The 15,332-nt window shown below is 34.1% G+C and overlaps 2 protein-coding genes across 9 annotated transcripts in view; one reads left to right on the plus strand and one right to left on the minus strand.

The window, feature by feature from the left end:
• Window positions 1-9,373, plus strand: part of LOC140670894 (pleckstrin homology domain-containing family G member 5) — a 138,119-nt gene extending 128,746 nt beyond the window's left edge. For 6 of the 7 annotated variants that reach the window (XM_072901744.1, XM_072901745.1, XM_072901741.1 and 3 more), the window contains 12 exons: window positions 1,392-1,671; window positions 2,396-2,541; window positions 2,789-3,100; window positions 3,829-3,978; window positions 4,209-4,472; window positions 4,745-4,960; window positions 5,353-5,573; window positions 5,677-5,853; window positions 5,953-6,158; window positions 6,797-7,032; window positions 7,335-7,608; window positions 7,674-9,373. In XM_072901744.1, the coding sequence (XP_072757845.1) occupies window positions 1,392-1,671; window positions 2,396-2,541; window positions 2,789-3,100; window positions 3,829-3,978; window positions 4,209-4,472; window positions 4,745-4,960; window positions 5,353-5,573; window positions 5,677-5,853; window positions 5,953-6,158; window positions 6,797-7,032; window positions 7,335-7,340 (2,214 nt within the window). In that variant the 3' untranslated portion in view covers window positions 7,341-7,608; window positions 7,674-9,373. The remainder of the gene's footprint in view (window positions 1-1,391; window positions 1,672-2,395; window positions 2,542-2,788; window positions 3,101-3,828; window positions 3,979-4,208; window positions 4,473-4,744; window positions 4,961-5,352; window positions 5,574-5,676; window positions 5,854-5,952; window positions 6,159-6,796; window positions 7,033-7,334; window positions 7,609-7,673) is intronic. The other variant, XM_072901739.1, reaches the window with a different exon arrangement.
• Window positions 9,184-15,159, minus strand: Lztr1 (Leucine zipper like transcription regulator 1). 2 transcript variants are annotated; one of them, XM_072901747.1, is made up of 12 exons: window positions 14,598-15,159; window positions 14,094-14,402; window positions 13,853-13,967; window positions 13,567-13,733; window positions 13,265-13,466; window positions 12,750-13,103; window positions 11,744-12,185; window positions 11,456-11,631; window positions 11,012-11,296; window positions 10,743-10,919; window positions 9,979-10,549; window positions 9,184-9,277 (listed from the first exon to the last, which is right to left on the minus strand). In XM_072901747.1, the coding sequence occupies exons 1-10, from the start codon at window positions 14,702-14,704 to the stop codon at window positions 10,806-10,808; spliced, it is 2,271 nt and encodes a 756-aa protein (XP_072757848.1). In that variant the 5' UTR covers window positions 14,705-15,159; the 3' UTR covers window positions 9,184-9,277; window positions 9,979-10,549; window positions 10,743-10,805. The 2 variants fall into 2 exon arrangements, with proteins under 2 accessions (XP_072757848.1, XP_072757847.1); XM_072901746.1 differs by lacking the exon at window positions 9,184-9,277 and having other exon boundaries at window positions 9,786-10,549.
• Window positions 15,160-15,332: the final 173 nt, after the last annotated feature.

Here is a 15,332-nt window from a genome sequence, read left to right on the forward strand (position 1 = left end):
AAAAAGGCAATAAACAAAAAAACATGCACTATAAGTTACTGTTGCCGTTACGAATAATAATGGCGTGGATAATTATTTATCAATTACCAATAAATCAAGTCACCAAACTGTACAATCAATTAAATATGTACTTACAACGTCAGAATATTTGGCAACAAATTTGTTAATTAGATGTTGGGCAATAGCGTAATTTAAAAGAGTCGAGCTGTTACTGTCCAAAATTCTTTGAGGTAGTCTAAATATACATATATACAGATCGATGACCTTTAAATTTTTAGAAGCTTTTATTAAGTCGTTATAAACTGATGGTAAATTTCTTATTATGAAAGGGAACCTCGTCTAACACCTCCACATCGTTCCAACAAAATTCATGATTCTTTGAGAGTCTATGATTATAGTAATAATTTAGATATTATGGGCATTTCTGTTGATCTGCGATTTATGTTCACATATTCTAGTTTTCTTTTATAATAAGAGATTGATCTCCAAAATGATATTTATAAGAAGATAGAAAAATGGTTTAAATCTTCAAACAGATACTGAAAATTTACCAGCAGTTTATAATGACTTAATAAATAAGCTTTCAAAAATTTAAAGGTCATCGATCTGCATATATATTTAGACTACCTCAAAGAATTTTGGACAGTAACAGCTCGACTCTTTTAAATTGCGCTATTGCCCAACGTCTAATTAATAAATTTGTTGCCGAATATTCTGACATTGTAAGTACATATTTAATTGATGGTACAGTTTGGTGACTTGATTTATTGGTAATTTATAAATAATTATCCACGCCATTATTACTCGTAACGGCAACAGTAACTCATAGGACATGTTTTTTTGTTTATCGCCTTTTTCATATTAACATTTTTTATATTGAACTTTGTTTACTGCGTTCCGTAAAGATCAGTTCCGTTTTTTAAAGTTATTTGTAATTTTATATTTACGACTTTTATTACGGTTACATAACTGCGCTGAAGAAGGCTCAAATTGAAGCTCGAAACGTTCGCTATTTACGTGTTATTTTTAAGGTTTCAATTTTTAATTTTATGTTTTCCTGTACTAAATAATTGCATATGTATAATTAAGTTTATAGAATTATATTAGTCTGAGATCATCTTAATTTATTTTATTCTGTCTTGCGCCTTTGCTTTCTACAGCACTTTTATGTTTCAAATATTATCTCTCTCTCTCTCTCTCTCTCTCTCTCTCTCTTTTTGAGTAATGTAATATTAATGGTCGTAAAAATATCGAAGATAGAAATATATTTCCTATTATATAAAGGGCTAATATAATAAATATAAAGAGAAAATATATTTTTTCATTTTTCTCGGATGTTGCATGAAATTTTTAAATTCTAGACTCGCTAATGAAAAATTTGTTGCCGACAGAATTATCGAGGTCGTGGAGGTCGGTTCTTCAGCGTTTCCACCGAAGATACTAACGTCGATTCCGAGGTTGGCGGTACCTGCACAACGCTCGCTTCTGGTCGGAGTTCCGCTGGGGCTGCGGGACTCAAAACCAGTAAGCAACGCTGGAGTGGGTTCTTCACCAACACCAAGGGTGTCAAAATGGATCTCTTAACTGCCCAATTGGACGAGTACAACAAGCACGGCGTGCCGAAACCAGCGAATATTCATTTTCAATGTGATCTAACAATGAACGAAGAAGGTAGAAATTCCGCTCTTCTCTTCTTATGCATTTTACGAAATGACGAAATTTCAAACTTATATACTCGTCCGTTTCATTTTAACGTGTTCTTTACTCCTCGAAAAAATATTTTTATTTTCAAAGAACGTTTAAATTCTCTTTTTCTACCATCGCTCACCATTCGTTAAATGCAAAACAGCAGAATTGGTAATGTTTGAAAATTCCTGCTTAATGACTCTCGTCGAAGAGTCGTATTATTCTTTTACTTCCACTTCTCGGAACTAAGTTTTTTTTTTTTTTTTTTTTTTTTTTTTTTTGTGTTCGAGTGCAATGCAAAAATGCGCAATTGTTTGAGTCGGACAAAATTAATTCTAAGGTATTGTGTAGATGTACAAAGTGCGGTTGGCAACGTTGTAGTAATTTAAATTACTAATAGCGTCCTTCCATTAGCGCCTGCAGTATCGAAAATCGAAAGTCGATGAATAAGGAACATTTCTGTGTGTTTTAAACAAAATAGTTTGTCATTCGATCGTCGTGATTTTACACGAAAGATATGACTTAAAGGGGAAGCTTCCTTTTTCATTTTTCTTTATAATCTTTATAAATCTTTATAATCTTCATAATCTTCATAAGAGCTTATATCTTTGTGATTTGTAAAAAATAAGCTGAATAAATCGTGTAGTTTGTTGTTACAGCCTCAAACGCTATTGTAATGTGAGCATCCTTACTTTTCGTATTGTTTCAGCGCTTTACAGTTTAGAGGATGACTGGCGCAATATCGTCGAGAATTCTCACCTACTCTCGGAGAAACAAACACAGCAACAAACCGCTCTCTGGGAGTTGGCCGAAACCGAAGTGGCTTACATTAAAACGTTAAAGGTCGTAACCGATGTGAGTGAAATATTTATATTTTAATTACATTTACATTTCTACGTTTTGTGAAACCAAATTATTTATTGTATCGAAATATAATTGAATTAATCGAATGATGAATATATATCACGAATGTGAAAATGAAAATTACATACAGTTATCCAGAGTCATTATTCACTACAGTTAAAATTCAGAGATGATTAAGATTAAATAATTGAGTGTTCATCTTGTTAAAAAGTGATGATCATCGTATCTGATACCATAGCTCTTCATGGCGTGCCTCTGTAGCCTGCAGACCTCGAATATCCTGAACGAGGTCGACAGGTCGAAGCTGTTTAGCAATATACCCGATATCTACGTCGCTAATCGCTACTTCTGGACTCATTTTCTTCTCGAGATGGTGAATACTTCGAGATCGAGCGGACAACCGCTCGATCCCGGTCATCTTCTACTGGGCTTTGAAACTTTCGAGCAGACGTTCGCGCCTTACACAAGATACTGCGCCGAGCAAAGCAAGTGTCAGCAATATTGTAAAGACCGGCTGAATGATAACCAGCTTTTCACGGCGTATCTGGTGGTATGTACACGTTCTGTTAATCCTTCCTATCTATTACTACACAGGGTGATTCAGAACAACCTCGTGTCCTTAAAATGATATATTCTGAGACAATTTTTCCTTTTACAAAATTTTGTCTGAAGCTTAGTTATAATTCCTGCATGCCCGTTGTATCCGGCTTGTTTAATGGCTAACTATTTTCAATTATAACTCAGAAACTAAGCTTTAGATAAAATTTTGTAAAAGGAAAAATCCTCTTAGAATTCACTCAAGAATATGGAATCATTTTAAGGACATCAGGTTGTTTTGAATCACCTTGTATATGCTACGAAGCTTCACGCAGTCAATTATTCCGTTACTGGCCAATTTTACTACGGAAGTGGTCAGAGGCAGTTTGCGGTTTAATCTGAATTATGAGAAAACCGGTTTCAAATGTGAAATACCACGTATACATTAAAGATCACGACATATCACACAACAAATCAGTCAAAGATGAGCGAGAAGAAAAAATCTAAAATTGATTTCCCCCCCCCCCTCCTACCCCCCCCCCTCTCTCTTTTTGTATATGTACATACAAAAATTTTCGTACATAGACAAGTCTTTGAATATAAGAAGTTGCACAGTTTAATTTGTAGATAAACACAAATTCTTTTGATAAAATAATTATTATTGTAAGAAATAAATTATAAAGATGATGAGAAAATAATAATGCAAATTGTAGTAATAATAACTCAATCACTATTTTACAGTGGTGCGAAACGCAAAAGGAATGCAACCGATTGAAACTTATGGACATACTAGTGATGCCGATGCAGAGACTGACTAGGTATTCGCTTCTGCTCAAAGCCGTTTATAAGAATACCGAAAACGAGGAGCAACGTGCGGAATTAGTCCATATGGTAAAATAAATTTTACATTTTTTTCCAATTTTTTTCTCTCATTAATGTACCTGATAAAGATAGCAAAGCAAAAGAAAAAAATGGATGAAAAGATGTGCCCAGACTTTATGGTGCGTTTCGTAGATTCTTTGAATTATAAATCTAGTTCACGCCGAAAAAAAAATGTGAGAAAGAAAAAAAATTTACAAGAGCGATAATTATTCCGTTTGAAAGATTCGTTTCACATGTAGATCAAGTTTGTCGACGATTTCGTGGCGTCCGTGAACGCGGCCCTAAGAAGAAACGAGGAGGCTGCTCAGCTGGACAGCGCAGCCTCCCGTCTAGAGAGTTACGATGTCGTGGAATCTAAAGGGCTCGATGAGGAGGTAGAAAAACTAATAAAGCTGTATAGCAATCTCGACATTACCACGGTGCCAATGCCCGGATGTCCAAAGGACAGCCTGAGAACTCTCCTTCGAGAGGGGGATTTGAAACTAAGAGATGCCACCAGCAAGGTATATACGTCGATATACTATTTAACCTAATTAGAACTACTTTTATATGTTGAATAAAACGAAATTACATATGATGAAATATGATCAAAAAATATCTATAATAATTCTACTGTAATTTGATCTATAAATGTTTTAAAGTAGTTTCTATAAATGTAGCTATTTTTTTTTTTACTTTTTATCTATTTTTATATTTTAAAAGTATCAAACAAGTTAATTCTCATCGTGTTGAGATAAAAAATTAAGTATAAATACTTATCAATTATTCTTTGCAGATGGAAGTGCATGTGCTATTATTGACGGATATGCTGTTGATTTGTAAACCTACAACGAAAAAAATGTTCAAGATCATTAGGCAACCGTATGTTGTTGATCGCATACGAATACACGAAGTGAAAGAACCGTCCAGTCTAGGATTGGTTTATCTTAACGAGTACGGGACAATTTCGGCCGCTTTAATTCTCAGCGCTGGTGACCCGAAATTAGCCAAGGTAACTTGATAAACAACTATCACAAATTACGACAAAGTTCGCGAAATGTTGATTCACTATCCCGTTTAATTTAGATTTCACGTTCGTACTGTACCTTCATTAACGACGGTCTTCAGCAATGTCACTTAACTAGCGGTAATAGTTTAAATTAAATTTCGACATTTCTCTTTTCAGCTCATATATACATAACATACATTTTTTTAAATAATTTAATTTAAGAAAAGAGAAAAAAAAAGAGAAGATAGTATTAATTAAACTTACAGTTAAAGTTAAAGTTTATCGATGCCAGTGATTTCCAATGGCTAAAATAAATCTTAACGTTGTTAAGTTAGTTAACAGTTTCTAGTTAACAAGTGGCAGTTGTTTAGAACCAACAGTACACGTTTTTTCAGTCATGGATGGAGTCCTTAAGACACGCCCAGCAACAATTCGCATTGATGAAAGTACCGTCGCTCGGTGCCGAGCCAGTAATGAATCTGGCAGCTGTCAGCAGGCAACCGAGTACATTAGGCGACGGCGATTTCGAGACAGAAGAGTGCGAGGGAACCTTTCCAAGAACTCCGCGTGGCAGTAGCAGAGCTTCGCATGTTAGCAGTCTCGCTCATAGTCATAGGTATGTATCCAAAAGTGAAAAAAATCCCTACACAAAGTCTTGCTTACGTATTGTCATTACACACAATTGCGTGTAAAATTTCGATGCGTTCCATCATTTCTAGCGGTAGTATGGAGATGGAAGGCGTGTCTCCGGGAAGTAGCAGCTTTCTACCCAGTTATAATCCGAGCAGAAACGTTAGCGTAGAGACAAACGAGCAACCACGAGCGTCGAGTTCGTTGTCATCGGAGGAGGGTGGCGAATCCAGTTCCGGGCATAATCACAGATCTTTCCACATAAGGTGAGGACAATATTGAAATTTTGAACTTGCCATTTCACGTTGATAAATCGCAAAGTAAACAGATTAATAACATCTATTAAAACTTATTGTCCGAATCAGACGTTCGTTATTGGGTAAATCCCCGACGCCGAACACGTTGAGTGTCCAAGTGCCGTATTCGAGTTTGGGTCAATCGCTCCCCAATCTGACGTTGGCCACCTCACCGCAAACTTCCACCGTGTCACCGACGCCACCAAATTCGTTGCTCATTGTGCCGCAGATGGCAAAGAGCAAGGACACTCTGCTCTCACCAGGACACCGAGGTAGCAATTACCGACGCGTATCTCTTTGTTTGTCGCACTTTTTCGGAACCGAGTTACAATAAAGGCCATTCCGCATTAACGACGTAGTCTCCGCACGTTCTCTTACTAACTCTGCACGCCGATTAGAACATATAGAAACACGTAGCAACATGTCAATTACTATCACGAGTATTAATGCACTAAGCACTTCTCTATTTTGAAATCACATGTGTCTTAATACCATTTGCTTATTAGAAATAGCGGAATTGTCATCCAGGATGCAAACACGAAAGAAACGTGATAATATCAAGGTGTTGTAATATATAGTTTAATGTAGATTTTATTAGATATAAAAGCGTTGGTGAATCGTTTGATAGACTTATTTATTACAAATATTAGTTGCTAGACATCCCAAATATCATTCCCATTTGAAAGTTTTAATAAATACTATATTGATAAAAACTTATACTTTAATCCTTAGAGAAAAAGCAAAAAAATATGTTTCAGAATTTTGTTTGATACCTATTCTGTCCATATTTCGGTCTGAATTTTTTTTCATAGAGTTCGGAAATATTTATTATAGAAAAATATTGTAGAGAAGAATGTGTTTATAAAGATGTGCTTTAAACGGATATTCATATATACCGATTGTGTGTCGTCAGGTATATCCTATCCACCACCGTCGCCACCGCGAGGTGCTCTCAGACGAGCGTTCGCATTACCGCAATCGCGAAATCCGCCCTTGATCAAAACGAGGCATGTAAATGCGTCCTTGACGCAACCGGTAATGCAGACAACAACGATAGGCAACTCTGACACCGAAGTTATCGAAGAGAGACGGAGAAGGTTGGATCCTTCGCAGAGAGTGCCGTCGACGAGTAGCGTCGTCGAAGAAAAGGTAACGATTTATTAGCACATTTTTAAAATAAAATAGCAAAAAATAATATAACAAATCTATATTTATATATTAATTTATAATAAATTGTTATTAACAATAAAATGTTTCTCGACTCATTAATTAAAAATTTATTATGTGCGACTTGAATGATTTTATGTATAGTAAAAAATGTGATAAGAGAAAAGAGAATGATAATGAGATATAGTAAACTAAAAAGATATCATGTTAATAATGTTACTTAAAATTTTCTCGTTTAATATTATAAACGGTTGTTGATAACAGATCACTATTATTGTTCATAGAAATGACCTGCAAATTGACTTGAAAGAATTTATCACAAAGAATGTATGGTATGGACCACATCGCCGACATGGATGGACGTGATATTTAAAGCTTGATGGATATACGTGTTATGTAATGCTCGACCAGATGTATTCTTCCCTTTAACTCTATGTCTAAGTGCTGCACACACTTTCACATAGAAAAAAAAATTCAAGGAGCATTGATCTTCGAGGATTGATTGTTTCGCACTCTCTGGAATTCTATCTGGAAACGTATCAAGCAATTTAACAATCGGTAAGACGCGTCACGCTGTAAAACGATAGAGCCAATTGCCCATATCGTTGTTTCTGCATTTTCAGATTGGGGCCATTCGAAATCAACGTGAAGTTTGTACCACGACCGTATTACTACTTTATCTCGTTATCCTTGTAATAGTAGATGTTTCTTTATAATATATATCCAAGTCCGAGTTGTTTATGTTTAATATTGCATCGCGATATTGGACTGTCGCATGCAATATTCAACATTCAGACTGCTTTAGACTTTTAAGCGACGAACAAAAAGGCCTATTTAGCGTAATTACATTAAGATTACATAGTGAATGTTTAGGGCCGTCGTTGACGTTTAAGACGCCTTTATAAAACAAAAAATTATTTAACATTTTAGTGAAGAAAAATTTTTAGAAGATAAGAAAACGCGACATTGAAACCATAGAATTTGGCGTATCCAATATTTTCTAATAATCAAAGAAAAGATTTCAAGTACAATTGCCTTTTTCAGGTTCAACGAATAAATTAGTGAAGTAACAAGAATATAGGAAGACGTCAAAAAAAATATTTTAAGATAAAAAGATTTTAAAACCACTTTATTTTCGTGTTTATTCTGAAAAAAGAAAAAAACTTTAGATCGACGTATCGAATTTATCATTTAAAGATACCTTTCTCTGAAACTGTTGAATAGAGAGTTATTGAATAGAATAATAATGATATCATAATTGTTTGCGAAAGTTTGAATGGATTTTGAATTTAATCGAAAGCAAACTAAATTCCAAAACATTTTAAACACATAATATTTTAATTTTTTTAAACTTAAAACTACGCCCTCTCCCTTCGTGCACATGGAACATTTTTATGCGATGCAAAATTGCATATTTTTTTTCGCGGCGGCTCTGATGGGTGTTAGAATTTAACGGCTTAAAAATAAATAAGTGAAAAATAATAAATCTTTCGAGAAGATTTTATTTTTGAAACAAACTTGAACATAACAAATGATTGGATGAAATACACATTATATCTTTACGAGATGTAAATAACAAATGTGACATTGAATCATATTTAAAAATTTATTGCCGTGCAATATCGATGGCACTTTAGCTAATATTTTGAAATAAGAATAATAGCATGTTGTGGTCAATTAGAGGGGAGACTACCCATTTTATATTTGACTATGTATATTCTATGTATACTTTATTTACAATTTCACATTCCATTTGGTCGTTTTATTGTTATATTTATGAAAAAAAATTTGATAACTATGTCAAGGTATTATGTGTCGTGTCAATATGTCGTCAACGTATGTGGTCGAAGATTGTGAAAAACGAGTTATAACAACGGATCGTAAGCGTTATATGTTATTTCCTACAGAATAGCACAATTTGATAAGCGGCAGAAGGAGCGAAATGATAAGAAAACCACAGAAGGGATATTTACTTTACAAGTACAAATTTGACTGGACAATTTTGTTCCGTGATAAAAGAATCGCTTTCGAGATCGATCTTGAAATGCGTTACTAATTGGACGTGTATTCAAAAATATCATCTATCTAGAAATAACATTAGATACAATAATGCCATCTATATAGAGATAACATGTAGAAAAAAAAGAGAAAGAGAGACAGGAAGAGATAGGGCAATGATTTTATACGAGCTCCTGTTGTCCAGTTCCCTCGATTCGTATTATTTGCCCTTAAATTTGAAGCATTAATTACTTCCATTAAGATATACAAATTATATGTATGTACAATTATAATCAAGATTAAAATATAATACATAATTTATTAATTGCGCTCATTAATATTACCGTTCATCCTATATTTATATTTTTTTCATTATATATATGTGTGTTTTTTTTCACAAATTATATAAATATATATATATATTTAACAGAGACACGAACCCCTCTTGAGTCGAGACTCAAACCCTGTTTAGCAAAGATTTGAATCCTATATTCAACAGAGATCTAACTTGTTAGATTTTATGATCTAATTTAAATTTATTTCAGTAAATTTTATATTTATGCATAATTATTTAAGCAATCTTATTATAGTAACAAATTTTATTCATTTATATTTCCATTTGTTATTCAGAAAACGAATACTCAGATCATGACAAAAGATAAAAATATTCACATTTAGCAATTTTTTCCAGATATATTTAAATGTATGATACAAAAAATAATAAGCACATTCTTATTTTATCTAGTTTTATTTAATGTAAAATGTATTATATTTATATATTATATTTGTACACATAAACATTAACAATCGATTTCTTTTCTTTTTACAAAAAAAGTTATAAAAACAAAAGCTGTTACTATATTTACTCTTATTTTAATTCTTTGTACAACTAAATCAGTATCATAACAATCGCTAATTAAGAATACATACGTGATAATATACATCATTATCCAAATGACCATTGATATTGATTTATCTATCGACAGTATCTTTCCCCTTATCCTGTGTATGTATCGTATGATGTCTTTAGTATTCCATTACATCACATAGAGATACTATACAGTCACTAAATTAATATCATATATCGATATCTCTTGTATAACACAATGTCATATCAAGCAGTTCTACAACATAATAAAAGTCATTGCCTTTTCATTTAATCTTAATAAAATCTCGATTATGGAAATAACTTTCTAAGTCCAAAATCCGATAGTGCAATGACAGTGCGCCTTAATACGTTGCAACTGACGGAACAGCGACGAGTAATAGTAGACCACTGGTGTTGCCTTCTGTCGTCGCTACAAGGAGACGATGTGTCTGGATGATCGACATTGCACGTGCTGGATGATTCATGAATCGAAGCGGATGAAGAAGTCATCGACAACGGTAGCAGAGATTGTATATCTGATTTTAAACAAGATTTAGCCGTATGATCGAGATAACAGTTACCGACGAACAGAATCGTTCGTCCTATGAGGATAAAATTCACTCGGCACAATTCCTAGAATGAAAAAACTCCGAGATACTATTGTTATTACTGATATTTTTAGCCACTTCATTGTCAGCATTACATGGCATTTACATATGTGTAACATTTAAATATTATCTACAATGAATCATTCACCATAGAGAGAAAACTCGTTAATACTGAAAATAAAAATAAATTCTTCGTTAAAAATAAAATCTTTTGTCACCTGAAAACTGCACGGCGATGGTAAATCCCAGCTACACGGACGATGATCTGAAGTAGAAATCCGTCAGCAATCATTCGTCATATCTTGACACGTATCACTACATTCGTCAGCCAATGCATCGAGAATATCCAGCAAAAGCTCGCGACTTAATTGCCTTAATTCTTCAAGTTTTATAACCTGTAACAGAAGCGATATTTTATTATACAGACGTAGGCATATTTAAATGATAGTAATATTATATGTCGAATGCAATCTAAATATTTCTATACCTTTTTAAAGTGATGAACTATCATATTCAGGGCATACTTTTTCATATCAATAGCTTGCATTTTGTCAGCTGCTTCTAAAATCTGTAAAACATTCTCAAAAGTAACATTCGTCTCAAGATTTTGTTTGCAAAACGCTTGGAACCGGTTGTTCGTAAAGCCATAAAACACTGGCGCATGAAACAGATACAGGGACTCCTCAGGACGCATCGAAACATCCGCATAATAAATGTATCTCAGCAACGTATAGAAAGATTTGAACGTCGGTATCATCTCTCCAATACGTATCTATAAACATAAAAAGTAACATTTATGCATTTTATTATATACTATTTGCTTTGTACAATATAGCGTTGTAAATATTCTATATATTGTCTTGTCTCTTTCATTGTTTAATATACATATGTGCCGACAGTTTATCTATTTTTATAAAGTGCCCAAACTTACATTCACTATATTATTTTCAGGCATAAAAGATCGAAACATTGCTTCAAAGTAGCTACATCGCGCCGCGAGGATGGCCTTATGCGCTGTCATCGGCATATCATCCACCATCAATGTGATGTCGCAAAATTCTTGACCATTTTTCAAAAACGCTTCCATGTCTTGCTCCAGACTAGTTCCTAGTAAGGAAACTTGGTTAGCATAAAAAATATTCTGTAAAAGTACACGTAAACATACAACATCATAAGAGAAAAAGAAGGAGAGAGGAAAAGAGAGAAGAGTGATACATACCAGTAACAGATTCGTATTCATACTTTGTAAAAGTTCTGACTTGTGGCATCTGACGTCTCCTAATAATTTCTACCATTAACGGCTGATCGAGAGTTTCAAATTCTTGGCTCATTACGATTAAATTGTAATTATTCTCTTTGACGACGAAACTGAGACAAAACTCTTTTATAAAATATAGCTTCAAATGCACGGCGTTGCGCAAGGCCTCCAAGACGTTTACGTGACTTATGGTTGCTTCGAGATAATTAACACACAATTGTTCCAATCGTTCCATATTAAATTGCACGGCGAGACGATATACGTCCATCATAAGAAGTACGATGCGATTACTCTGCGGATCCTCGATTTTGTCGTCCGGTCTTTTAGTGGGATCAATACGATCCGTATAAATGTAGTTTAGCACCATTTCGAAAGCTTCTGGTTCGGCATCTTGCAATATCACCTACAAGATAACAATATAAATTTAATGATTTAATAAAAGTCATTAAATAAAATTAAAAAAAATTTTTTTTTGATTAATATTGCAAAGATATTAATTGTTTTTTGTAAAAGAATAACAAAAATTTTATGATGAATAGAAAGATTCGTAGTCAAAGCCTACAAATAAAAAAGCTAGTAAAATTTTATAAATATTTTCGTTGATTAAATATATATTCTGTAACAATAAATAAGTACGATAATCCTGAGAGTAATGGCCATACAAGAGACGAAAAATTGTAGAGAATTATTTATCAGATAATGATACTTCAAAATGTTTTTATTTTCAGAAGTCTCTAATTTGTTTTGTTAATTATAAATATGAGAAAAAAAAATTAAATTTATGTTCAAATCAATTTTATGGTTTTAATCATTTGGTTTAAAGGTTTTCAGTTGAGAGTGTTAGGAAAAAACTATGATCCTCAACCCCGAAATTACTTTATATATTTATATACTAAGTGTATAATAAATTTTTAGGCAAAATAAAGACACGTGATATTAAATTCGATATTTCAATCAAATCATTCACCTCCAATGGCGGAAATTTGATGGATGCATCAACCGTACTAAACACTTCCAGATGCTTATCTCTTTTCTCACGAGCTTGTCGAATGCGTGTCCGGAGAAATTGTGAACGTGCCGCCACCATAGCTATGTGCGCCGGTATTCTGGTCTCCAGCTCGCCCACGATGAAATCCACGTCACAAAACAGACGAATATTGAGTAATCTGCCAAAATCGTCGTGCAACGTGCACTTGGGATACGACGAAAACTGAAAACGGTACATCTCGGCCGAACGTATGTTGTTGTCCACAGTTCCTCCAAAAATGAACATTGCCTGTCCGATTACGGCAGCAGCGTGGAAAAGTCGGCCAGGTGGTACCTATATACAGCGTTAGATATTATAAAAGAATATTAATTACAATCCTATATTAACAAACAAGTAACTATCAACCTGGCTCTTAAATATTAGGAGCCTTATTTATTCGAAATATTATAAAAGAAACTAAAAAGAAAAAAATAAATTAGCAAAGATGAGTCTACCTCGCTGTCGACAGACGGTAAGGTGACATTCCACGTTTGAGTATCGAGATCATAACAGTGGAGATCGTTGGACAGAGCCGAATCGGCCGTACCACCAAAGACGTAAAGGTGGCGATCAAAGCTGACCATCGTGTGACCGTATCGCCGCGCGGGTGGTGGTGGTGCACCGCGTAATATGTGCTCCGTCGATATCCGCGTCCATCTACAAGAAAAAATATAATTTATAAAATTGTGCCTAAATCGCAAACTGCACGAATTAAGCAAATGTGTATTCTAACAAACACTGTCATAATAAAATTTACCGTTTCTCCTTGAAGTGAAATTGAAAGAGACTGTTGGTTGTCCGAGCCCCACTCTGGCCACTAAAAACAAACATTGATTCTCGGGCTACTGCGACAGGGAAGTTGCAGCAGGTCGGTGGACGCTCACCAGTTGGAATAATTTCTTTCCATGCTTTAAGATCGCCAGGCTAAGAAAATTATTTAATTAAAATTAGATATATCTCTACATTATATAATTTTTAATACATTTAATATATTTTAATATATTTACTTGTTTATATTTTGTGAATATTTATAAACATCTTACCAACAATGATATCGTCCACATATCATTCAATCTAGCATTACCATCATAGCCTGCGAATATCCATAATTTATTATCATATACAGCAGCACCATGCGCAGACCTAGGTACTGGAGTCCTATAAATATGTTAATAAGTTTGATAAACATATTTATTAAATCTATAAAAAAAGTACAAATATAAGAAGCAAGAATAAATGCCAGATGTAGCAAAGAGAACTATTGAAGCATCATGTAATACTTACTGTCCAATAAATTTCCATTCCGTCCATTGGCCAGTTTGGAAGCGATACTCAAACAGATCATTCTTATTACTGAGATTAGAATTGGAGTGTATATCCCCGGTATAACCACCAAACACAAACATTGATGATCCGTAAACGACTGCAGAGTGATGGTAGCGTGGGGCAGGTGGAGTTCCTGTTGCAAACGCTCTACCCCAAGATTTCTCTTTCACATCAAAGCGCAATAAATCATTCAACATTTTTTTACCATTGTCACCACCAAAAACGTAAATAGCATCTTTATATGCCACAATAGTGTGTTTGCTGCGTCTGTAAAAAGGAAAGAAGGTCAATTAATTTAATGTGCAATCAATAGCTATTTCGTTCTAAACTTATTGCGCGAATTTATATAAAAAGTTAAATAAAACTGTTATTATAAATGGATTGAGGAAAAATTTGTAGCACCAAATTGTGAAGTATCAAGAGCAGGAAGTCCAAAGTCTGCAAATAATTTTTTCAGTTTACCTGGCACCGACAAATTCATCGCATTCTGGCATATATTGCCATCGGTGCACCGTCTCGAACGGACCCAAATCCAGTGTTAGACATTCCGTGGTTGTCAAGTTATTCATTTTCGCACGTTCACGAGACAGTATCTCATTCAAATGGATGGATCGCCTTCTCCTTAACCTATCCGCTCTTCCTCATTGACATATCTTTCTCTGCGCGAGAAACAAGATTTAATGTATATTTGTTAATTTCATTCCGTACCGCACGATAAAATACGCGTTTCTAAGACATTGTAGAAATCAACGTTCAAGATCGCTCCGCGAAACGGAGCGTACATGTGTCAAAAACATGTGTGTCGCGCGTAAATTGGATGAATCAATACCCATCACCCACACACTGACCCCACACCCCACATCCCTCATTTGTAGATGGTTGCTTCTACGTCACGACGGTGCCTTGCCGCCTGCCGCCACCGTCGGCATCAATGAAAATTTACATATACTATGTAATGTATATACAAGGTGATTCAAAACAACCTGAAGTCTTTAAAATGACATATATTCTTGAGCGAATTCTGAAATGATTTTTTTTCTGAGACGAGGTTGTTTTGAGTCACCCTGTACATATATATATATATATATATATATATATATATATATATATATATATATATATATATATATATAGAGTTGATAAACTCTATATTATTGCTGTAAATATCTTAAAATAGAAGTTATATAATTAAAGAAA

The sequence above is a fragment of the Anoplolepis gracilipes genome, chromosome 11 (assembly GCF_047496725.1).
Source record: "Anoplolepis gracilipes chromosome 11, ASM4749672v1, whole genome shotgun sequence".
In the NCBI taxonomy this organism is placed as follows: domain Eukaryota; kingdom Metazoa; phylum Arthropoda; class Insecta; order Hymenoptera; family Formicidae; genus Anoplolepis; species Anoplolepis gracilipes.